General features: G+C 40.5%; 1 protein-coding gene across 1 annotated transcript in view; it reads right to left on the bottom strand.

Moving 5' to 3' along the window:
• SYT16 (synaptotagmin 16) overlaps window positions 1-26,417 on the bottom strand; it is a 103,993-nt gene that overhangs the window by 13,948 nt on the left and 63,628 nt on the right. The window contains exons 2-5 of the mRNA XM_012439654.2: window positions 23,816-24,028; window positions 18,049-18,305; window positions 12,278-12,718; window positions 9,214-9,403 (exon numbers count right to left, since the gene is read on the bottom strand). Coding sequence (XP_012295077.1) covers window positions 9,214-9,403; window positions 12,278-12,718; window positions 18,049-18,305; window positions 23,816-24,028 — 1,101 coding nt within the window. The remainder of the gene's footprint in view (window positions 1-9,213; window positions 9,404-12,277; window positions 12,719-18,048; window positions 18,306-23,815; window positions 24,029-26,417) is intronic.

Here is a 26,417-nt window from a genome sequence, read left to right as displayed (position 1 = left end):
GAATTACACTAGCAGATTTTCCTAATATTAAACCGTTCTTGCATTCCTGAGCTAACCCCAATTTGTTGGTAATTAATGGTTTTCTTACTTATATATTATAAAGCTAAGTGGACCCAGTATAAATTGCAATGTGTTTATACTATAAAGTGGTGTGAGGAAAGGGGACAGGGAAAGACTGGGAAAAATAGAGAGATCTTAATCTTTTACCTATCTTTTACATAGCAATTTTTGTCCCTTTATATTTATTATGACTACTGATATATTTTGATTTACATTTATTGTTCAGTTTGTGCTTTCTATTTATCATGCATTTTCTATGCTTTAAGAAATATTTTCTCTGCTTTCTACTGAATTGAATTTATTTGCTTTATTCTCATTTATTCCCCCTATTAGTTTAAAAGATTAAAATTTTATTATGTTCACTTGGTTTAATGTCTAAAATTAATCAAAATCTCTACTGTCTTCTATTTTTAAATCTCTTAATTTTTTAAATAGACTTTATATTTTAGAACAGTTTTAGTTTCTTAACGAAATTGAGCAGAAGGTACAGAGATTTCCCATAAACTCCCTGCTCCCACATACATACAGCCTCCTAATCTCTTCATTGTAATACTAGTATTTCTTTTCCTTGAAGCATCATCAGTCTAAACACCCAGCTGTCATATGTCTTACTCACAACCTGGGTTTGCAATATTCTCTGATCTCTCCCCAGTGTATTTTTTAAATTTTTTTTAAATTGTGTTAAAATACACATAACAAAATTGAGCATTTTAACATATTTAAGTGTACATTTCAGTGGTATTAAATACATTCACAATGTCATACAACCATCACCATTATCCATCTCCAGAACTCTTTTCATCTTGTAAAAGCTGAAACTCCGTAATATACGTTAAGTAACTCCCCATTTTCCTCTCCATCCCCTGGCAACCACCATTTTACTGGCTTTTATGATTTTTTTTCTACTCTAAGTACCTCATATAAGTGGAATCATACAGTGTTTGTCTTTTTGTGACTGGCTTATTTCACTTAGCATAAGTGAACCTCAAGGTTCATCCATATTGCAGCATATGTCAGAATTTTTTTCCTTTTTAAGGCTGAATAGTATTCCTCGTGTGTATATACCACATTTTGCTCACACATTAATCCCTTAATGGACACTTAGGTTGATTTCACATTTTAGCTATAGTGAATAATGTTGTTATGAACATGAGTGTACAAATTTCTCTTTAAGACCCTGCTTTCAATTCCTTGGAGTATATACCCACAAATGGATTTGCTGGGTTATATGGTAATTCTATTTTTCATATTTCAGGAACTGTCATACTGTTTTCCACAGGAGCTGTACCATTTTACATTCCTACCAGTAATAGACAAGGGTTCCAATTTCTCCACATTCTCATTAATGCTTGTTATTCTCTGTGTGTGTGTGTGTGTCTGTATGTGTGTGCACATGTGTGCATGTTATAGTAGCCAGCCTAACAGGTGTGAGGTGGTAACTCACTGTAGTTTTGATTTGAATTTTCCCGATTAATGATTTTGAGAATCTTTTCATACTTCTATTGGTCATTTGTATATCAACTTTGGAGGAATGTCTACGCTAGTCTTTAATCAGATTTTTAAAATCACATTCTTTTGTTGTTGTGGAGTTTTAGGAGTTCTCTATACATTCTGGATATTAGTTTGTTATCCAGTATATGGTTTGCAAATATTTTCTCCCATTCTATGGGTGATCTACTTATCTTTTGATGCACAAAATTTTTGAACTTTTATGAAGTCCAATTGTCTATTTTTAATTTTGTTGCCTATGTGTTTGCTGTTATATCTAAGAAATCACTGCCAAATCCAATGTCATAAAGGTTTTCCCTGTTTTCTTCAAAGAGCTTTATAGTTTTAGGTCTTACATTTAGGTCGTTCATCCATTTTGAGTTCATTTTTATGTACGGTGTTAGGTAAGGATCCAACTTCATTCTTTTGCAGGTTGAGATCCACTTTTTCCAGCATCATTGGTTGAATAGACTATTCTTTTCCCCTTGAATGGTCTCGGCAGCCTTGTCAAAAATCATATGGAGTCTCTCTGCCTTTCCCATATTTATGCAGTTTCTGCCTAGAATTTTATTGCCACTTTGTGACTGTACTCCCAATATTAGTCATTTTTACTACCGCTCCTGTTTTTGCTTTATGCAATCCATGCAGGCTTCTATTTACTTACATGTTAACCAATTTATATGTTCATTTTTCCTTATTGCTTCTTGTTATTTCCTTTTAATTTCAATTTCTTTCTTCCTGAAATGCATCATTTAGTTGTTTTTTCTAATGAAATATTCTTTCAAATCCGGTGGAAAATATCTTTATTTTTCCTTCAGTCAGGGAACAAAATGCTACTAAGCTGAGTATTCTTCTCCCAATGCTTCGATATTCTTTTCACATTGTCCTCTGCTTTCTATTAATGTCAAAAAGTCTGTCCTCAGTCTTACTATGATTCCTCTGTAGGTAACTGGGTTTTTTAACATCTTCATTGCAATATAATTGACATACCATGTAATATGGTTTGGCTGTGTCCCTACCCAAATCTCATCTTGAATTGTAGCTTCCACGATTCCCACATGTTGCAGGAGGGACCTGGTGGGAGGTAACTGAATCATGGGGGCGGGTCTCTCCCATGCTATTCTCATGAAAGTGAATAAATCTCATGAGATCTGATGGTTTCATAAAGGGGAGTTTCCCTACACAAGTTCTCTCTTGTCTGCTGTCATGTAAGACATGCCTTTCATCTTCCGTCATGATTGTGAGGTCTCCCCAGCCACGTGGAACTGTGAGTCCATTAAACCTCTTTTTTCTTTATAAATTACCCAGTCTCAGGTACGTCTTTATCAACAGCATAAAAACAGACTAATACACCATGGTAACTATCTTTTCTTTCCTATTGTGCTTAATATTTTTTAACTTTGATATCATTGTGAGAATTAAATGAGTTAATATAGAAAAAGGAGTATCACCTATGCACTCAAAAAGTTAGTGCCTCATCTAAATTTTCACATAAAATTGCCATGATTCTCAGCAGACAGTGGCTCTTCATACACTATATTTAACAAAAACTGGACCAGGATTTTAAAAGAAGGTCATATGTCTCATATCTGTTCATTTTCACTGAGTCTTTTTTTTTCCTGCACTCCATTTGTAGAGTGCACTTTCTGAGTTCCACTTGTTCTTCACACAAAACATGAGGGAGCTTGATTTGCTTGTTTTTCTTTCCTCTAGTCTCTGCTATTGTGAGTGCCTAACAAGGTTAATATGCTGCCGCTGCTGCTGTTATTATCATTTGAGGTGTAATTATCATGTGTGGCTAATCATGCACATGCTGAGAAGCTGGGGAAGTTGTTTTTAACTGGAGGGAGCATCTTAATGATAGTTTTGACGAGGACCATTATACGTGTACATATATGCACAATGCAGGAGGAGACACAGCAAAGATGAAGATGGAGAAAGAGAACCTGTCAACACAATAGCTAACTTTTAAAAAACATAGCAGTGTATCTGTTACACTAGCTTGTTAACCTCATTTAATAAAGGAAATGTAGTTCAGAGGTTAAATCAAATGTTGAGGCCATGCAGCAATTGGCTAGCATGCCTAGGATAAGAACAGAATAGAGCTGCTAAATTTTTACTGAATTGCTTTCCCGTGAAGCCAAATTCAAAAAATTATCAAATGTTTCTCTTACTGCTGACTTTTCCAAAAGCATTTGCAAATACACATCAGGATTTCAGATGTCTGCTAGACAATATACACTGCTTTTTCACCCGGACCATTAGCCAGGGACAAACCTGGAGATTATCATTTCCCATCAGAAGATTTGTAGACTAGCCTATACCATCTTAATAGCAGTAATAGTTTTGAACACTGACCACATGTACTAAATAAGACATGACCTTGAAAATGCTGGAGTGATATTTGGCACACTGTTACTTGATTCACACTAAGATAAGTTCATGCTGCTACTGCACTTATATATTGTTTATAAATAGGCTATATATGCTAGTTACAGTAATTTTCAAATAGCCTATTTTATCTTCCTTAGCCTTCCTATATGATTTTTTTTAAAATCACAACATTTTATAACATGTGCATTTTCACCAAAATATGATTGCCAGACAGACAGATATATAGAAATGAATTTAGAAAAGAAGAAACGATCTTCCAAATACTTTCCCTTGTGATAGATGTGGTTTATGGAGGACACTATAGAAGATGCCCTCTGGTTCAGATGCTCGGTGCTCCATCTTTTTTTTTTTTTTTTTCACTCTGTCACCCAGGCTGGAGTGCAGTGGCACAATCTTGGCACATTGCAACCTCTGCATCCTGGGTTCCAGCTATTCTCCTGCCTCAGCCTCCCAAGTAGCTGGAATTACAGGCATCCACCATCATGCCTGGCTAATTTTTTGTATTTTTAGTAGAGATGGGGTTTTGCCATTTTGACCAGGCTGGTCTCAAACTCCTGACCTCAGGGGATGTGCCTGCCTCGGCCTCCCAAAGTGCTGGGATTACAGACATGAGCCACCATGCCTGGCAGGTACCCCATCTTTCTGATCCAAGGTTGATCCAGGGGAATAGAGTGACATCTTAAGATGTCGTGTTAACTTTAAAAAAAAGTATTACCAACCACAGAAGTCCCTATCTATGGCTAAGACTCATATTTTATTTTTACCATCTTGACCCAGCTGATCTACTTCAGACCACACTAGACTGTATTCTCCAGTATTTTATATCTGAAATTCAAAACATATAGAACATTTGAAATAATTGTACAGCGGAGGCCCACATACCCACCACCTTGAGTCTTTAACTGTTTTATTTTCTCGCCTATTTGTGCCTCTATTCATCCATTAACCCATTTTAATTGTAACCATTGTTGCTTTTCACCCCTAAACATTTCAGCATGCATTTCATTAGCTAGAGTTTAATACTTTACAGTTTTTCTTTTAAGGTAAAATTTACCTACAGTGAAGTGTACAAAGCTCAGTGCCACTCACCAAGTTCTGACAAATGCATACATCCATTTAACTCACATCCCTATCAATACATAGAATAAAAAAATTAAAAATTAAAAAATACAGAATATTCCCATCACCCCAGAACATTTCCTCATGTCCCTGCCTAGTATATCCTAGCACCAATACCATTCCTGATGCAACCACTCCTTTGCTTTTTCCCACTACAGTTTTGCTCACTGTAGAATTTCTCATCAATGGAATCAAGCAGTAGGTAACGCAGTAAGTTTGTGAGATTCCTCCATGCTGTTGAATGCCTATGTTAATTTTATTACTTTTTATTGCTGAACAGTATTCCATTATATAAGTATATCTTAATTTGCTTATTTACTCTTCTCTAGATGGACATGAGGACTGACGAGTTTTTGCCATTATGAATAAAGCTGCCAGAAACATTCTTGTATGGGTCTTTCTTTTTTCTTTTTTGACTTACAGGTTAATGCCTAAGAATGTAACTGCTAGATTCTCAGTGCCTGTTTAGTTTTATAAAAAAAAAACTTCTTTGCCTTTTCCCAAAGTGGTTGTTCCATTTTACACTCCCACCAAGAATGTATTCTCCACATTTTCACCAATACTTGGTGCAAATTTTTAGTTTTAGTCATGCTGGCGGCTGTGCAGTGGAGACTGTGGTTGGGGCTGGTGGAGACTTACATTTCTATTATTGCCCCCACTAGCTCCGTTCTTCACAGTAATGAGCCCTCTAGCCCAGGGATTTTATCTCAGAAGGGGAGAGAGGGTTTCTAATTCCATGGCTTATTTCTTTGAAGACCCCAACAGCAGAAAAGAACTTCATCTACTATTTGTTCAATTCCTCTGTCTTGCTTAGGAGGAAAAGTTTTAAAAATATTCAATCATCAAACTAGATCAGGTTGATTAATTCAAAGTTGCATTTTGTTTTATGATATATTTTGAGGCAAAAAAAAAAAAAAAAAAAGAATCTCTAAATCTTAGCCACTGTCTGTCTTTCCAGCAACATGTAAAACCTTAACATTATTCAAGAGAAGAAAAGTTCCCAATACTCAGACTCAACCTATTTTCCTTCCCACTCCCCTAAGAACCACTCTTTAGGTGATCATGACCACCCCGTCAGGCAGGATTGAGGTCATGGAGAAGGTAACTGCGCCTGAGCTGAGAGCCTCAAACACAGGATGTCGCGATACAAGCTCCGGTACAAGCTCCCCTGGCAGGCGGCGACCCTGTGGTGGACCCTGCAGCAGGGCTCAGGCTGCCGCTGGCTCTCCCTCTGCGGTGGGGAGCCGTGCACTTGACTTGCAGCTTCCGCCCTTCCCCACTCACAGCTCCATTCCTCGCCTGGCTCCTGTCCTCTCTCCTTCTCCCCCTCTTCCTTCCAACTCTTCTCAGTTACCTCATAAAACTCGTGTCTCCTCATTCTTTCTCTCTCTTGTTCTCTTCCATATGGGAACTAAAAATGTATCCCAAGCTTGCCACGTAACTGTCAAAGTAGTGCGAGTGCCGTAATGAAGCGAGACATAATGAAAAACCAAGGCCACCGACATCTAAAGCCCTTGAAAGTCCCAAGAGGTCCCTTTCAGAAGCTCCACAAAGGAACCTTCTACTTTCTCATCCCTTCCTAATTAAACTGGCTTTTCCTCAAGTACCAGCATTCTACAGAGACAAAAAACTTTTGTCTTCACTATTGGGTTTCTGTTTTAATTAATAGCATCACAGCAGCATTGTTTTTTATTACTTCGGTTGCAAAGATACAACATTCAGTTACATTTGAAGTTATATTGCAATGCTACGCCTATGGCAAACCACGTACTAAATGCCAAATAGACTTAAACTTACGGAATAAAATCAATTTCTAAATTAAGATTTGCCTTTTTTTCCTATTTGGCTTTAAATATTTGTTCCCAGAATTTCATCTTTAGCATATTTTCTTTTACATAGATATTTATTAAGATATAATAGTTCCATCCTCAACATCACAGTTTTGCATGTATTATAGGTATATAAACATAAAGGATACACTATACTGACTCCCTTTTTATAGATGAGGAAACTGAGCTTGAGAAAAGTTTCATAACTCACAGTTCTTTTTTTTTTTTTTTTTTTTTGAGACAGAGTCTCTCTCTGTCACCCAGGCTGGAGTGCAGTGGTGCAATCTTGGCTCACTGCAACCTCCACCTCCTGGGTTCAAGTGATTCTCCAGCCTCAGCCTCCCAAGAGGATGGGATTACAGGTGTGCACCACAGAGCTTGGCTAATTTTTGTTATTTTCAGTAGAGATGGGGTTTCACCATGTTGGCCAGACTGGTCTTGAACCCCTGACCTGAGGTGATCCACCTACCTCGGCCTCCCAAAGCGCTGGGATTACAGGCATGAGCCACTGCGCCCAGTCAGTAACTCACAACTATTATAATAAGTGGCGGAGCCTGAATTCACACCTTTGTGTTTTGGCCTCCAGCTGGTATTTTCTCAAGCGCCGTGCTGTACCTCTCCTCTGTATTGCCTGGTGCCACCCAATATACAAAATAAAGCTTCCTGGCATGGGCTTGAATAGACCAGGACTGTGTGATTCACATCCTCATCATTCTCTGCACCATATTCCTAAAAATTGTTCAGACTTTACCTGATCTCAGAAGGACAGGAAAAGAGGTTGGCAAAAGTACAGAAGGCAAAGTAGTAAATCCAGACAGATCTCTAGTAAATTCAGAGCTATTTTGGAAAACAAATTGGTATCCAGGAAAAAGACTCTAGCTATGCAATTAATAATAACCATCTATTATGCATTCTAAATAGTTCTCACCTAGCTCTGAGTGTCAACACAGAATATGGCTGATAAACCCAGTTTATTCTGTTATCCAAAGTGCTGGGGCATTCCTAATTTGCCCTAATGGTTATAATACAAGTTGACTAACAATATACCCCCATTCAGCAGAGCCTTTGTGGACTGCAGCACAGTTCAGGGCAAATAAAGAGTGAGAGCCCAAATTTGGTTGTAGGAGCTGACTCTTTTCCAGTGGTGCTCCTAGTTCTTCAGCTGCTGCTGACACATGAGGCCTGAGTCCACTGACTCTTTCAAACTGCCACAAATATATGGATTTCATCCTTCTTTCAATAACAGTTTGGTATCCATGGTGGGCATGTTCCCTAGCCCGCCACTCTACTCCCTTCCAGTTTACCTTCCTGACTTGAAAGACTAGAAATTCAACAACATTTTCAGACTCTCTTGCAGCTAGCATTCCAGATACAAATTACATCCTCCAATTAGGTGTATTTGCATGAGGTCCAGACGGCAAAAGCAAAAGAGAAACCATATTTCTGCCCCTCTTTCAAGCTTTTTTGCTGAAAAACAAGATCATAAAAAGGTAAGCTAACTTTTTAACAGCATGCTCCTAATGTTCAATCTCTAACTTCCTAGATGATTAGAGGCTGTTGAAGCAACTGAAAACAGCAGCTTTTTGAGTCTGGCTTTCTGAACCTTGGACGGCAGCTCTGGGGTATACCTTGAACTCCTCTTTCCAGTGCTCATCTCAGAAGTGCTAGTTCCCCTGGTGAGCCAGTCCTGCACTGCCCCAGATCTGCCTCCTTTACTTCCTTCCTCCGTCACCACCACAATCATTAACATTTCTTGTGTGTTCACTATGTGGTAGGCACTGTACTAAATGCTTTAAATAAATCATTTTATTTAAGCTCCAGAACAACTCCATCAGGAAGGTACTATTAATATCTTTTTTTTTTTTTTTGTCAGATGAGTTAGCTGCACTCTGAAAAGGGATAAATTACACAGGATCAGATCAAAGCTAGTGGTTAAGTAGTAGGTAATGCTGGAATTCAATCCCAGATCTGCCTTACTCCAAAGCCAGAGCTCTTTTTCTTTAAAGCTAGAGGGCCTATGACATATTAGCAGGTTTTAATTGCCCACATACATTATGTTGCTAAAAATGCTGTCCATTCTTTTCCTTTAAACAATATAGATGCGCTGGCCAGTCTATTTCATGTCCAGATATATCTAGATAGCAAAGAAATCTAATTCAATAGAGAGCCATTTAAAAATCCAGAGGTATCTCTTTCTGAAAGCTTGCCTAAGCCATAACAAGATCATTTTTACAGTAAAAATTAAAGAACTAAGATGAAAGCAGACAGGGCTTTCCACTTGCCTCTGGAAGGACCAGAGCTGGGAGAACAAACTCACACTTACCAGGTGCTCGGTTAACAGCGAGGTTTCGGAAATGGCTGCCTTTGATCATTTCCACGGATAATCGCCCCGTTGTGGCGTTGTACGAGAGCCCCACCAACAGCTCTGGCGCCCCTCCATGAGACAGCGACTGTGTGGATGAAGTGCTATCACTGTGAGAAACCGCAGATGGGCTGAGCGGAGACCCTCCACTCTGGAGGGGAAGAACAACAAAGAATCCATTGGCCCACGCTGCACTACACTCTTTTAGAGAAAGCCGATATTATGTCTGGTGAAATGGTGACCCAATCCCCAACGACTGCCAAAGATGACTAAGGGTGCACTCGGTGTGAATTACAATGTGCCCAGGGAGCACAGTCATGGATGAGATCCCTGCATTAGCAGCTGACATATTTGTTTCAAGAGCTGTCTCCATTCAATGTTTCCTCTCTAAAGACGAAACGGACAAAGATGTTATTACTAGTGTAAATCAAACCCTCTAAGATACACGGAGAGCTAATAATACATTTAACATAGACTCAAATTCCCTCCTGTGTAATCTGTGCTTGGATGTTTCTAAGGAACCCCTCCACTCCAGGCCTGAGGATTGTTTCTGTTCTCTGCAGCTCCTTGATGAATGCAGCAATACAGGATATACTGTGTCTAAACTATGAAAGAACTGACCACTGGACGTCTACCCCCACATAGAACATTTGGCTCCTAGTTCTGCTTAAGGCTGTTAAGTATATGCCAGGTGCCGAATTTTGCCTTTTAAAGAAATAACTTACATTACAAATGAGCACTTTCACAACTGTTTGAGAAAAAAGTCAACGCATGGTTGTTGTGGATCTCAGCGACTTGACAGGCACCAAGTGAGCCCGGGAGAACCTGAGCTTTCCGTCATGTTTATTCATGGGCACGCTTCTCCTGAGCACCTACCCTTCCCCACCAGGCACGGGCACGTCGGGAGGAGGAGAGCAAAACTGAGCAGGACACTGATTGTCACTCGAGGCATGGGGGTAGGAATCAGCCCTGAAACACCACCTCCTCCAACAGAAACAAGGGCGTTAGACTCAGCTTAGACCTTTCTTCTCAATGTCTGAAATCATTTCTTCAAACTTCTGACCAGAAACTCAATAATTAGAACCAATAAAAGCAATCAAATATTCTGCCCATCTGCAGCAAAGTATCCTGTTTACCAAACCACAGACATGTCTGCAGACCACCCCGCCCGCCCCCTAGGCTTTTATGGAACACAATTTGTAAATGGCAGGGTTAGGTGGTTGTGATAGATGCCTTATAGACCCCACTATCTAGAAGATAAAAATTCAACAATGAAATATTTGCTTACTTTCAAGTGAGACTCACTCCCACTCCTGTGCTTCTGTGAAAGCTTCCCACTGTGGCACCTGTCACTCACCGCTTGCCTCTCCCATCGGATTCTGAATCCATATAAATCTCTCAGTCCCTGGTGCATCACCTAATGTCTAGCACATAACTATGCTCACCAAGTAACTAGTGAATGAAAGATTTTCACCTGCAAAGTTATTTTACGCTAGCTCATTTTCCCCATTCAACTCTATGCCACCAGCACACAGCACAGGGCCTGGCAAGGAGAAATATGGGTATGATCATCCCCATTCCCAAGCTCTATCATGCAGGATCCCTTCTGACCTCCTGTGCATTCTGTTCTCCATCATTTCAAATGCGCTTTATTCGGATATTAAGAAAAAAGGGAGACTTCAGCAGAGATGAGACATCATCTGGTTTATGCTTTAAAAGGCTCATTCTGCTCCCATGTCCAGAAGAGTCCACAGATGCAAAAGCAGAAGTGGAAAGACCACCGCTGAGTGGCTATTTCAGTTATCCAGCAGAAAGCCAGGTTCTGGTTATACTTGAAGATACAGCCAATAGGATCTCAAGTGGAAAACAGAAAAGTCACAGATGACTTCTAAGATTTTTGACCCTAGCAATTGGAAGAATGAAACTGCCTTTAAGCAAGATGGGGAAGACTGCAGGTGGAATAGATTTAGGGAGGCAAAAATCAGGATTTCAAGGTTCAAGATGTTAACTCTGATACATCATTAGGCATTTAAGCAGATGGATCTGCCATCACTACACTCCAGCCTTTCTGGCTCCTTTGCTCTTCCTCAGACGTGACAACCCCCCAGCCCCGACACCCTGACTGCTTGCACGTGCTGTTCCCTCATCTGGAACCCTCATCTTCCACGTCACCAGCCTTGCTTCCTTGATGCCATGAGTTCTGGCGTTTTATTGCCATCTCAAAGAAACTGTCTCTGACCCTCTAAACAAGCAGCAGCCTCTGTCGCTCTCCTTTCCTACTTGGCCACCACTAGACTGCAAGCTCTCCAAGGACAGAGGCACTGCCTGCTTAGTTCTTTCCTGTATCCACTTTGCCTCTACCATAACTGACAGTAAACATCTCTGAATGAATGAATGATTGGCCCCTAAGCCTCGATGGCTCCCTGATCTTTTTATATGGTTTTCTAAAAGGAGATCTGCATGCTAAATGACATATAACCCACAGCAGTAGTGGGCTGTTCATCCTGTAGACATGCAAATTATGACACCTTTCCTTGAAACCCTGAGGCAAGCAGGGAAATGGGGTATGTGGGAAGAGTATAGTAATATAAATGAAAGGTTTCAGAAGCAGCTGGAGTTCCGGGCTGCTATCTCAGTCTGCCTCACCATACCCGTTAAGAACCTTGCCCAGAAAGTCCCATCTCTGAGATTCATCATGATGCAAACTGGGGGCAGGAGAATGGATCACTTAACCACAAACCAGAATGCCAAGCCACCTTCCCAGTTTTTTTCCATGCCCTCTACTAGATTGCTGCTGTCCTGTCCTAAAATGGACAGGGCATTTATCCATCAGGTTATCAGGAAGACAGGCATGAAAGACCCATTGTACCATGAAGTGCGAATCATGGCTTACAAGGGTGAGGAGAGCCAAATGGAAAATTAAATTAAAGTCTGAATTCACAGACCGAATGTACTAAATCAAGGGCTGACAATCCTAGGTCTTCGAACACACCACATCATTAGCAGCACCATTTAACATACTCACGCTTATATTACTTCTTGGCTCCAGAACCAGAGTCACTTTCATTTCCCCTTCTGGGTGCAGGTGGCTGAGATAGAACAGTTTCTCTCCCATCATTCTCTCTCGGGTCATCTTACGGGCAGCGTACAGGCGGAAGCGGACAGCACAGGCAGCCACATCTCTGGGCTCCAGCTTGGCAAAGGTGACCTTCTCCTTGAAGACGGGGTTGGGCCCTCTCTGTATGTTCGTCCTGCCCCTCTGTTTCTTACCAGGCAGCAGCACTACATGAACTTGCCAGGAGTTGACACCACTTCGGTCCTTATCTGGGAGGCCCTGTGCTCTCACAATGGTCACTGTGAGCTTCTGGCTGGCAGCTCTATATTCAAAGATGATATCTAGGTCACCACACTTTGAGATGGGCTCTGAGACCTCGGATGGCACCTGCAAATTGGTCCTGTCCTGTTCCTGTTGCAGGCAGAGGAAACAATTAGAAATGGAAATGATGATACCCAATTACATTTCGGCCCGTTGGTGCCCCACTGGGCTCCTTCAGAATCCCTGCTTTCTGACTGCCAGTGTATTCCCTCTATATCAGATAGGTCTGTTTATTGGTCTATCTCTGCATTAAACTGTGAATTCTTTGACGGCACAGTGCCTAGCATATGGTGCGCCTTCCTGGGTGTTTTTGGAATGGATAACTAAAGCTTTTATATTTTGCAAAGTGTTTTCATATACACTGCCTCTCAAAAAGCACAATTGCCCAGGATCATTGAAACCAACTGAGATGCTAAATCTAAAATTAAGTCAAAAGGCAATTGTCCATAGGCAACTTTTCCTTGTGTCCCTAAATACAGATGGTCGAGCCTGAGCCTGTTCTCTACAGGCAAGAGCGTTCTACAGACAGGAATACTGATGGGGGTCTCAGGAAGGTGACACTTGAGTATATTTTCAATCTATGTGGGAGAAAAGGCTTAGGGCTGAGATTCTCAAACTTTAATGTAGACCTGAATCATCTGAGGATTCTGATTCAGTAGGTCTGGGGTGGAGCTTGAGATTCTGCCATTTCTGGGATGTGCGCAAAAGATGTTGATGCTGCTAGCCTCGGCTCTCACTTTGAGCAGCAAGGGTTTAGGAGGACACTGCTGCAGCCCTTTAGTAAATGGCAACATTGAGCCTGGAGCCAGCACACCTAAATTAAAATCATAACTCTACCACTGACTAGCTCTTTCACCCTGGTCAAATAGACCATCCTCTCTGTGTAGTCTAGCTTTAAAATGCACATTAATGTGCCTACTTGCTGGTGTGTTGTTGTGAGGTTTTAACTGATGTGAAAATACCTGGCTCAGATCAGACTCAATAAATATCTATTCCCACCACTGAACTGGTGCTACCAATTCTCAAACACACATCTCTCTATATGAAATGTCACCCTTGGGCAGCAATTTACTTGCAGCCACTCAGATCTGATGACCTTACTGGGAAAACTGAGCTGAACTACATTTATTATAATGAACCACCTGACCAACAAATTATAAATAATGTCAATAATAATTCTGTTTTTCCTCTGAAGGCATGATCCTTGTCTGTAACTAAACCTTGAACTGATTCTTATCGCAAATGAGTTCTTATTTATGCAATTGAATACCAGACCTTGCTAATTTAGAGATCTCCTCATTTCAAAATCATAACAAAATGCCTCAAAATGTGTATCCATCAATGAAACTTTCCCACAAAGTCCAGGTGAAAGTTCACAGTTCTCTTGGTTCATATATCCTTAGGAAGCCCAGGCCTACCGCTTACTAGCTCAATGACACTGGGCAAGTTATTTAATTCTTTCCATGTTCTATTTTCCTCAACTGTAAAATGGAGATGGTACTTTCTGTGTAGGGACGCTGTAAAAAGTAGAGGACTTGACAGATAGTAGACATCTAATAAATACCCTTTTCTTTTAAGATTCAAATTAGCCTACAAGAAAATTTAGATTTCTTTTAAAATAAAGGAAGCTTCTTATATCTTTCCCTCTGAGTATGCAATCATGCGTGAGTGTTTCTATTCAGAGGTACTTAGTTTAAAGTGATAAAAGTGGTTGCTATAGAGACTTTTGAATACAACTGACTAGTGTATATATATATTAGAAGCAAGTCTCCAAGGATTTAGGCCAACTCAAAAATCAAGTCAGAATCTTCTCTCAAACTCCCTTGTCTCTTCCTAAAACTCTCATCTATTTTAGCCTACTCTTGATCATCTCTGTACTGCACGTCTGGCCATAAGTAATAATAGCCAACATCTACTAAGCCATTTTCTTATGCCAAGTAGCATATCAAATCCTATATAGACTATAAAAACTGGCTCTCATACATACACTTCAGATCTTCTTGGCCTTACCCCATGTTCCATCTTCCCCTAAGGCACAGCCTTTCTGGGCTCTAAGTAGTTTCAGCCTGGAACAACTCAATAAAGTCTTACCTTCTACGCATACAATATAATTGTCATCTCTTATCATTGGTCCCTCTGCTGACACCAACGCTTAGACAGTTGCAGAATCCTGCTTGACACCAACGTATGTAAAGTCTACTTTTTGCTCCATGGTCAAATTTCTTATCAGTTCATACAGCTTCTTGGAGTGTGGTCACACAAGATCAAGTAATAAGCCATACTGAGTGGTGCCGATTCAACTGTGTGTTCTCATACCGGATCTCCCTTCTTTCCCGCCTTACTTCCCTTGTCTCCTACTTTTGTTCCCTGGGGTTGCACTCCAAAGTAGGGAATAAAGCCTTTACTTAGACTCTGCTTTTTTGAGGAACCCAACTAAGAAACATTACCTTTTGGATATTTAAATTAATGTAATGAGGTATTTTAATATCCTCATTTTATGAAAGAGGAAACTAAAGCTTAGAAAGACTAAACAACTAACACACTCTCTCCTTCAAGCCCAGATCATATTCCCAGACAAGATTATCCAGGACTCATTCCCTGGCAGTTTGAGTCCAGGGCCTGCCTTAACTAGTATTCAATACTCAAAGTCCCAAACCTGATTTTGAACCAGAAGATCTCCTTTCTTCTTCCCCAAACCTTTAGGCATAATTATTTACATTTATACATTGAGTGCACAAGATGAAGAGGGGAGAAGATGGAAGGTGGGGGTTGGAATCACACTCTCTCTGATTTTCACATCCTTTTAGGCCCCTGCTCTTAATATTAGTTAATAGCTCTTAGTTTTGTCAATTTCAATGCCAAGATAAAAATATTTTAGTGAATGAGGAGCTCTCTCCACTTATGCATCAGGCTGTCTCTTCAGATAAATGCTCACTCCACATGCAGGTTTCTGGAGGGGCCTGGGCAGAGTTCCTGACCGTCCTAAGAGAACTCCTCTGAATAAGGCACAGCTCTGGCCAATAGCTGGGGCTTTGGATGGGCCAATTCAAGCTGTCACCCATGAAAACTGGGCTTTGTGGCCCCTCCCTGGGTTGATTTGAGAAAAAATTTGTGAATATTGGTATTTTCAAAGCAATTAATTATTTCGACACACTTTACCTCTCACTAGGCAACTGAAGGAGCTCCTCATGTGGGTACTGTTAATACCACTAATCTATCTGACCTTCCTGCAAGGTAAAAATCTCTTCATTCTTATCCCCATTTGGCAGATTTTAATTAACTTCTCAAGGCCAACCAATTAATCAGTGGAAAGCAGAGATGAAAAGTGGGACACCTGTCTCCCTGTGTGCTCAAAATCACCAGCCACACTCCCATTGTCTTTCCTGCCAAGTCCTGGGTCTGCAGGAAAAAGCCAAAGGCCTTTGCCAGCAGAGAAGAGCAGAGCTCGAAAATCCATCAGCCTAACAGGTAGTCACACTGCACGACTGGTTTCCTTCTGAGACAAAATAAATGATTCCTTGAGCTCTAATATCCTGGACTTTTCTTTAAGATGAGAATACTTGTGTCAAATTGTCAAAACCCATGTAGGTTTAAAGATTTTCTGTCAAATTGAAAGCCTTTCTGTTTCAGTAAGATAGTGTTGATGTCATCTGTGTGGCCTAAAGTAAACAGACCTACAATATGTTCCCGATGCCAGATACACAGGGGAAGACAGAGTTCTCAATACAGCTAAGAGGCAAATAAATCAATTCTTAAAAGGCAAGCTAAGCCTGCAAAGCAGGCAGTTACGGGAACTGCATCTGAGTTGGATTTGAAGTTCTACTGTAGGAGCACCAAATTACAGTTTTTTCTCAAAATAGACAGGAAGTTGAATGGAGCACACAGAGATGTCTGGGTATTTTTGGAGTCTGAGAACATTTAGTACCCACAGTACGGAGTCTTCTATTAAAGCTCCAGCAGGCAGGTAAATGGGAGGTGACCTAGAGAAGGCACTTCCAAGCCTCATGGCACAATCATCAAAGGAGACAGAGCATCACTAGGCAGGCAAATCGTTTGGTCTGTTTTGTTTTTGGGTGAGAGATTCAAAGTATTTTTGAAATGTTAGTGTGTGGGATTTGATATGTTCAGTAGTAAACTAATGGGTAAGCAGAGTTTTTTCTTTTTTTAAACATTTATAGTTAATGGCCTTGGGTGCCTCTATATGATAATAAGCCACAAACCACATATGTGAGCTACCATGTCTGGTCCTCAGCAGAGGCACCTACACAGGGGCACAGATGTGCATGCGCACCCCTCCTTAGACACTACCTGTATACACCAACGTGTTAGCCGTAAGGCTTGGAAACAGGATTTTCTGTGACTTTTTTTTTTACCTTGAGCATTTAATGTATGTGACATTCCAAGTCCTAATAAGAGATTCATCCTGTTTATTTTCTCAAACAGATGCTAATAAAATCCATTCACCCTCCCAAATTCTTCCCCTATCCCTGCAAATTATATTAAAGGTTTATATATGTATGTGACTTATTTCATCAAAATTAATTTCAAATTAGGTATTAAACACCATTCCTTAATGCCTTTCAATGTCACAGAATCATGATAGGAGTGATCTCTATAATGGAAAAATAACTGTAAAGGCCTGTAAAATGAAACAATTTTGTAAAATCCTTATCACAGTGCCTGGCATATACTAACTGCTCAATAAATGGCAACTGCTACCATCATCACCTCCAATCATATCTCTGGATTGATTGTTAGGTTTATTCTAGACTAAGCTATACTTGAAAAAGAACTTTGGAAGTATCCTTTTTCAGAGATTTACTCCAAAAAGCAATGTAAATGGCCAGAGGGCCATTACTGATTAATGCTGTCTCCCAGGCCTTCAATTAAATTCAAAGCTAACAACTATATTCACCCTGCAAGATCCACATCATCATACCTTGCATAATTTCACTTGGAAGTCCGTTTCATTTTAGTTCAATTTTCAAATAATTTTCATATTCAAATAATCATAACTTGAGATTTGGGGTAAATAAAAATAGACTTCAATTAACTGAAACCATGAAGTAAATAAACCAGTCGCCTTAAAGAACTGAAAATTCCATTATTTAAAATTAAGCCTGCAAAAAGCCTTTATATAAAATAAAAGCCTGGCTGTTCCTGAATCCATTCTGCGACAGTTCTTATTCTTCTTTACTTTTTTTTCACCATTTTCCCTCTTTATTTTTCCATTTTGAGAGAAATTTATGATTCTTTCATTGACATGCATGGGATTCTGGTCATCTGAAAAAAAATTTATCTCAGCTAAAGGTAATGCTTCCTTTCTGGAATGTTTTTTTTTTTTTTTTTTAAGTGAAATGAGGACAAAGGAGAGTGGGAAGAGGGGGAATCGATGAAAGAATGAAAAATAAATAACTTGCCTCTGGACTCCACATGGAGGAGCTGTCAGTGGCATAGGAATCTTCAAATCCCCGGCTATTAAAAGCTGTCTCCATCTCCAAGCTGCCCTCCGTGGACTGGCGCCTGAGGCTTTGGATCACATTGGACTCTGGGTGAGATGTGCCATGGTGCTTGGCATCCCCTCTCTCACAGGGGGACTGTGAGTGAGCAGGGATGTGGTCATCTTCACCATAGGAGAGATTCTCAGAATAACTCCGTTGTCTGGCTCCATCCAAATCTAAATTTGCAATAAGGAAACTATTTCAAATTCATTATTTTTAACATCTTTTTACCTAGAGAAATTGAGCAATTGTAGTCACAACAATCGAGACTGCAAAACAGAACCCATACCAATAACACCTACAGAAACATAATATCTATACAGTAACATAATATCTATATAGTATATCCATACAGTATACCCATACAGTGAAGAAACTTGATCCATTAAATGAAAAAGAACATTATCTCATTATGTGGGGTATCAGAAGGTTTAATACTTTTTATATGAGTGTAGATAATGTATATTTATGTCAAAAGGATAAATTAGACACAGCACTTTGCTGGCGCTAACGACCATAAGACTTCTACAATGGATCTAGAAAGCAAAAAGTCATCTAATTTGGAGATCATATGGTCTCCTGACCCTACCATGCTTCCTTTTCTCTTCAATGTCTACTATATCATCCTCTGCTCAAAAAGCTTCAGTGACCCTACCAAGTAAAAGGTTCTCTCCTTGATCCATGGTCTTGGATCGGTATGATCTGAGTTTAAATCCTGTCTCTGCCTTAAGAACTTGGACAACATTCAAATTCTCTGAATCTTTGCTTCTTTATCTAAAATGATAAAAGCCATCAGAGGGTCACTGTGGACACATGAAATAATATTCACCTGGCAGCCAGCAGGCCTTCCATCAATATTAGCCTACTTATCTGCCTGGCCTGAACTGGCCTCATCCAGCCCATCCAACCTCATTTTCCACTGCTTCCCAAGTGACCATCGCCTCATTCCTCTGGTCTCACTAGTTTATGAAAATGCTAGCTGTGTATTTCTGCTCACAGTGCCCTCCCAGCGTCCTTTCCTCCCTGCCCATACAAAGTGCCACCAACTCCTGAGCCTTCCCTGCCTCCTTCAGTCTCCACACTTTTCTGTCTCAGCACCCCTCACCCCCATTCATCCCTTTCCACTTCCTACATGTCAAGGTTGTCCTCACATGGTCAGGAAAACCTGGCAGGGTCTTCCTGAGAAATAGCTGCCCCACTATTTGCCCCCCACACCCAAAGAGCAGCTGAGGATCTCTTATCTCTTTGGCCTCTTTTCTCCTCCAGCAGCCCCCATCCCAAGATGAAAGGAAATTGCAGATTTAGACAGGACAAGGGAGTTGGATGGCAGAGTCTATGTCATAAAGCTCTTACATGTACACTGTATGGTAGTAACTGTTTTCCGTCATTAGCATTATATATCCACTATTAATAGAATGTAAGCTCCTAGATGGTACTAAGCCACATACATCTACTGCATAGTCTTTATCTGCCATTGGGTTATCACTAAACCTTCAGAGAACTTCAAAATCTAGGTAGGTAACAAATATTTACAGCAGCCAGGTGTGCAGCAATATGAGTGGTGGCAACAGGGGTTTACCAGAGTACGTGACCCATGTATAGTAAGTATTCAAACTTTAAAAATACATTATCAACCAGACCATATAAAAACATCTTCAGGCAGATCCTCAGGGCAGAACTTCAGACTCCTGATTTGGGATTTTGCAACATCACAGCAGGCCATTGAGAAAGTCCCCTATCTGCCTTGTTATCCCTAATTATTCAGTTCAGACCTCTTGGAAACACTCTCATAGGCTATCATACAATTTTTACATCCAGACTTATTTGGGAAACATACTAAAAACAGGCCACACAAAATGACAGAACAAGGAAAAATCCACATGCAAAAACCTACAACACAAAGCAGAATTTTCTTCTAAGTCTCTAATTAGCACACCCACTCCTCACACGAAGAGTAAACTGTCCTATTAAACAGTGGGTCATCCACCAACATGTGTAGAGCCCAGCAGGATTTCAGCACAAAATTTTACTTTGCCAAGAAATCACCCCCATAAAATTGTCTCAGGACTTTAACTCCTACGGTGATAATACTAAGATCAGTAATAAGGGAATTTTCAAAAGCTACATTAAGCCTTGAAAAGCTATTCATAACTGAAAAACGTAAGAACGATACTAATGTAACAAACCATTTTCCATGACAGACAAGCAAGGAATGAATTAGAGAAGCAAATCTGGGTACAAGTCAAGTTGCGAGGAGGAGGAAAGGGAAAGGTGATTCACCTTTCCATAAAGCAGTCTTCCTGTGCCTTTAAATTAAAGAAGATCATGTCACCTTCAATGCATGCACAAAAGTAATTGCCTGTTGTCAGAGAAATGTATCCTGGCTTCTTAGAAATTATAGGCCATAACTATGTCACATCAACCAAATTTATTTTAACAGAGAAATTCTTCCACTTGCTTAGTCCCTATCCCACGTTGATGGAATAAAACCCTATTATTCAAATACTTTTTTCATACTCCCAAACCTGTCTCCCCGATCACTGCCCAAATACAAAGACTTCTGCTTACCATCTGTGACGGTAAGTTTTGTGTGTCACTTGGCTAGACTATAGGTGCCAATTAGTCAATCAAACACTAAATCTAGGTATTGCTGTGAAGGTATTTCATAGCTATGATTAAAGCCTAAAATCAGTTGACTTTAAGTAAAGGAGATTATCCTACATAAGCAGTCAGCTGAAAGACCTTAAGAGAACTAAGGTTCTCCTGGAGAAGAAATTCAACCTAAGAAATACAGCTTTAGTTCATGCCTGAGAGTTTCAGCCTACCTTTCCCAACAACCTGTCCTGCAAATTTGCGGGCTTTGTATTTCTGTTACCTAGCCAGCCACCACCTTCATATAAGCGAATTCTTTGCAATGAATCTCTTAGGGTACACACACACACACACACACACACACACACACACACGCCCCTGCATGTGCATGTGTTTGTATGCACATGTACATTATGTACATATATGCATGTAATCCTGCTGGTTCTATTTCTCTGATTGAACCACGATGGATATACCATCTCAAACAAAACTACTAAAGACCTTGCAGGCAGGCCTACAGTCCAGACCACTTAGACCAAAAACTCTCTTTAACATTGTCAGGAACGCAGTGACAATTAGCGTGCAATAACACTAAATCAGATACACAGGACAAAAGAGAAGCTGCCTGGAATATGGTTCTAAATAGCCTCACCATGGAATCTAGAATGAAGGACCTCACTTAAGATGAAATATGAGACAACGTACCAACAGCTCATTCATGCTTCAGATTTTACTTAGATCTGGCCCTTTAATTTTTGGTCCAACACTTTTGAATGCATTTTTTAAGTGGAAGAACTGTTTCTACAACTGAATTTGATCACACAAAACAAAGTTTACAGTGGAATAAAATAGCTAAATAGAGAATAGGCACACCAAAAAACTGCCAGTATTCCTCTCTGGGGTATATGCTTAATCTTTTCATTATGTTTTACCACTGAAAAAAAATCCACTGATATAAATGAACAGAAAGAAATCAAGCAGTAAAAACCGTTAACATTTCCATGGCATTTGGTAACCTAAAATTTGGCCTGTAGCTATTTCTGTGAAAACCTCGCTGATTTTCTTCAGAATCCACAGGTACTTCATTCAATGTAGTAGATTTTTTCCTCTTTAACCTTTTCTATCACCATCTGTCTAAAATTCAGAATTACCAGTTAGGACAAGAGATAATTTGTTGCTCATTCCAGGAAGGATAAGGGTTAGAATGGTTGTCAGAACTCTCAGAACATCAGCCATTTGTGTAAATCAGAAGCCAGACACTTGGGCTTTTGGGAAATGGGGCCATTAGCTTTAGGATTAAACAAGCTGTTCTCAGGGAATCAACAGCTATTAACTTTCATTAGCTAACATTTGCCCTCTCGATGGAGAGAAAGGAATGCTGTGATGTAACATCAGAGAAAGAGAAAAACCAAGAGAGGGGGTGGGGAAATGACAGTGTCAGTGCCCACTGATGTGTGGTTTGGTTATATAAGCCCTTTATTTATTAATTTACCTTGGGCTAAAAAGAATGGCAATAAAAAACATTATGTTGGCTTATGTGGGTAAGTGAAACTACATGACGAACAGCAAGTTATTCCTGACGAAAATTCGGGGTCTTTTTGGTAATGCTACCTTTTTAATCCTTTATTCTGTCTGCTAGTCCTGTGATCATCTTCAAATCAAAATTTCTTCTCTTTTACCTTCTCTCAATGTGTGCTCCCTCCTTTTTCTCTGCCTGGGTTTAAAAACATGGACTATCTATCACTATGCCCCCATTTGACTGACCACATTCCCAAAAGGAAAGAAGGAAGGGTTAGAGAGCTCAGGTAACTGAGACCAGGTCATGAAGGTGGATGGCATAACGTTTTTTCTTGCTTTTTTTTTTTTTTTTTTTACCAAATACACTTCACAGACTGTTCCCTGTTACAATGGCTGTGTCTACTCAGGGCTCTGGGCATAAAAGAGTCAGACAGATACCTTGACCTTTGCTTGGGAAAGCACAAAGAAATAGCATACTGTTCTGTTTGCATTCTCTCTCCAGGTTACTTTCGGTCTATGTTAGGGGGAAGAAGGACCTGTAACAAGGTCTGCCCACCATCCCGAGCTGGCCACCCTACTTTTGAGGATCCCCTCCCCTTTGTGAAGGGTAAACTCAGGATGATGATGCTGGAGAATGACAGAAGACTCTCTGCTTACCCAGTAATTCTCATGCAGGTGGGTGTGTCAGAAACTACAAGGACTGAGGGTAAGGATTCAGGGGCATGTGGTGTTTGAAAAAGGTAATTTCGGCTGGGTGCGGTGGCTCACGCCTATAATCCCAGCACTTTGGGAGGCCAAGGCGGGTGGATCACGAGGTCAAGAGATCGAGACCATCATGGTCAACAAGGTGAAACCCCGTCTCTACTAAAAATACAAAAATTAGCTGGGCATGGTGGTGCGCGCCTGTAATCCCAGCTACTCAGGAGGCTGAGGCAGGAGAATTGCTTGAACCCAGGAGGTGGAGGTTGCGGTGACCCAAGATCATGCCATTCCACTCCAGCCTGGGTAAAGACAGCAAAACTCCATCTCAAAAAAAAAAAGAAAAAGGTTATTTCACATTACACTGCATATTTTTTATTTGGCAGATAAAAATACCTATTCCTTTCATAATACAAACTAATTAGAAGAAAAGCTTCAAAATATCTTCTGGAGTTATATAGATATATGGAAAGCTTATAGTATGATCCTAAATGGGATAAATGGCACAGACTCTCAATGTCAGTGGACAGGTATGTGAAAATTTTGTATTTATCAAAAGGAAACAAGATTTGATAAAGCTTAATGAATACCATTCTAAATTTAGGAAGAAGTGGCCAGTAAGGAAGAAAGGGCTCCCACAAACTAGTACCAAGACCCACCCTCTTCTGATCCATTCCCTCTCTCAACCTCCGGCATGGCAGTGCCCTGGGAGGTTTAAAGCAGCCTCTTTGCTCCATCCCACATGCTGCATCCTGTCTCATTTTCTTCTCCTCTCTGGATTCTCAGACGCAGAGTGTGGAGGATGACTAACTCAGATGCACTCTTACCATTGGTTATCCCTGGTCTAGATAAAGAAAAGGTGTGAGGCAAAGGATACCTTCACAGGCAGATACTTCTGTGCCATCTTCTTCGTGCGTCGACAGCAAATGGCTGAATTTCGGTTTTTGCTCCAATCCTGTCTGCTTTCCTTTCTCAGATGTCACTGAACGGAAACTCTGGGACCGGGACACAGATATCTCAAATTGTTTGATCACCTCCTCGTCACTGTCGGAAGATGTGGACAGCTCTTCATCATCACCAAAGCTGTTGACTGGAAGTAACCAAGAGCCATGAGACTTCTGTGTGGCCTATGTGTTCAAATACAGAGATAGACTCTCCAGGGAAACGGAAGAGAAGAACATGGACAATGAGTTTGAACGAAGGCACACTCGAACTGGATAGAAAAGAATTTAAAACACTTTGCAACACAAATTTGACTCCAAAGAAAAGAATGCTCATGAGGTAATTAGAAATACAGTATATATATAGCTAGAACCCAAGAGAAATTATTGGGATACCCATAATCATCATAACAAGCCCTCATGTTGAGCCAGGCAGCCCTGCTGATTTGTTATGTTGCTGAAATGTGTTCATAGCTGGAAACAGAACATGTATCAGCTCATTTGCCTTCTATGCAGTTCTAGTCAATGACCCCAGGACATAGGCTCTTCATCTCATCTAATTTGTTAAAACACACGTAGCCAATCCCCACTTCAGAGAAGAACTATCTACAACCATGATTTTCCAAAAGCTTTCTAGTTTTGAAAAGAGACTCCACCAGCCGCAGTGGCTCACAGCTGTAATCCCAGCACTTTGGGAGGCCGAGGCGTGCAGATCACTTGAGGTCAGAAGTTCCAGACCAGCCTGGACAACATCGGGAAACGCTGTCTCTACAAAAAATACAAAAATTAGCCAGGCAGAGTGTCAGGTGTCTGTAATCCCAGCTACTCAGAAGGCTGAGGCAGGAAAATCACTTGAACTCAGGAAGTGGAGGTTACAGTGAGCTGAGTTTGCACCACTGTACTCCAGCCTTGGTGACAGAGTGAGATTCCATCTCAAAAAAAATAAAAAAAAAAGAGACTCATTTTGTGTGTGTGTGTGTGCACGTGTGTGTGTGTGTTTTAATTCATTTAGAAATTTTCTGAATATTTCTCAGCATCAGCAACCCAAATATCCTTTGAATTACTGGTTTTTAAAAATAAGTTGTATTTTATATATATTTGAGGTTTACAACATGGTGGTATGGGATACATACAGATAGTAAAGTGGTTCCTATAGTGAAGCAAACTAACATATCTATCACCTCACATAGTTACTTTTTGGTGAAACAATAGCAGCTGAAATCTACTTATGCAACCAAAGTCCCTAATGAAATAGTTTTATTAACTATAATCTGCATCTTATAGGTTAGATCTGTAGACTTGTTCAGCTTGCAAATCTGCTTTGTATACTTTGACGTGCATCCCTATTCCTGCCCCCTGCCCCTTGGTAACAGTTTTATTCTGTTTCTGTATATTTGACCTTTTTCTTTTTTTTTCTTTTTTTTTTTAGATTACACACACAAGTGAAATCATGCAATATGTCTCTTTCTGTGTCTGGCTCATTTTATTTAGCATAATGTCCTCCTGTTCCATCCGTGTTAGGACAAATGGCAGATCTACTTTTTACATTTTTTTCATTGTAAATATAAAAATCTCCTTCCTTTCATAGGCATATTTGTGTACCACAATTTCTTCATCCATTCGTCCACTGACGGATGCTGAGGTTGTTTTCATATCTTGGCTAATGTGAATGATGCTGAAGAGAATGTGCAAGTGCAGGTATCTTTATGAGGTGGTGATTTCACCTCCTTTAGGCATATACCCAGAAGATGGACTTCTGGATCATATGGTAGTATATTGTTCATTTCTTTTCTCTCTTTTCTTTGAGACAGAGTCTCACTCTGTCACTCAGGCTGGGGTGCAGTGGCACGATCTCAGCTCACTGCAACCTCTGCCTCCTAGGTTCAAGCAATTCTTGTGCCTCAGCCACCAGAGTAGCTGGGATTACAGGTGTGCACCACCATACCCAGCTTTTTTTTTTTTCTATTTTAGTAAGACAGAGTTTCACCAGGTTGGCCAGGCTGGTCTCAAACTCCTGACCTCAGGTGATCCAGCTGCCTTGGCCTCCCAAAGTGCTGGGATTGTGGGCATGAGCCAACGTGCCCAGTCTATTGTTAATTTACTTAGGAACCTCTATAATGCTTTCCATAACAACTGCAACAGTGTACATTCCCATCAACAGTGTGCTAGAGTTCCCTTTTCTCCATACCCTCACCAACACATGTCATCTTTTGTCTTTTTGCTAATACCCTCCTAATGAAACACCCTTTGAATTATTCACTTTCCCCACACCCTCGATACACCAGCACACTGGCCCTCTTTCAGTTTCTCCAACAGGCCGAGGCCGTTCCTGCTGTCGAGCTCTTTGACTTTGTTGTTCCTTCTGCCTCCCCCAGTGTTTACATGTCTGGCTCCTTCACAGTGCAGGTCTCAGCCTGACTGGCACTTCATTGTACAGTCCTCCCTGAACATTCTCCCTTAAGCAGTTGTCTTCATAGCACTAAGCTTCAGTTCTCTGTTCTCCCCTATAACTTCCATGAAAATAAGGATATTACTTAT

Source organism: Aotus nancymaae, unplaced genomic scaffold (genome assembly GCF_030222135.1).
Source record: "Aotus nancymaae isolate 86718 unplaced genomic scaffold, 86718_ANA_hifiasm-v0.15.2.pri h1tg000011l, whole genome shotgun sequence".
In the NCBI taxonomy this organism is placed as follows: domain Eukaryota; kingdom Metazoa; phylum Chordata; class Mammalia; order Primates; family Aotidae; genus Aotus; species Aotus nancymaae.
This window is presented reverse-complemented; position numbering and strand designations above follow the sequence as displayed.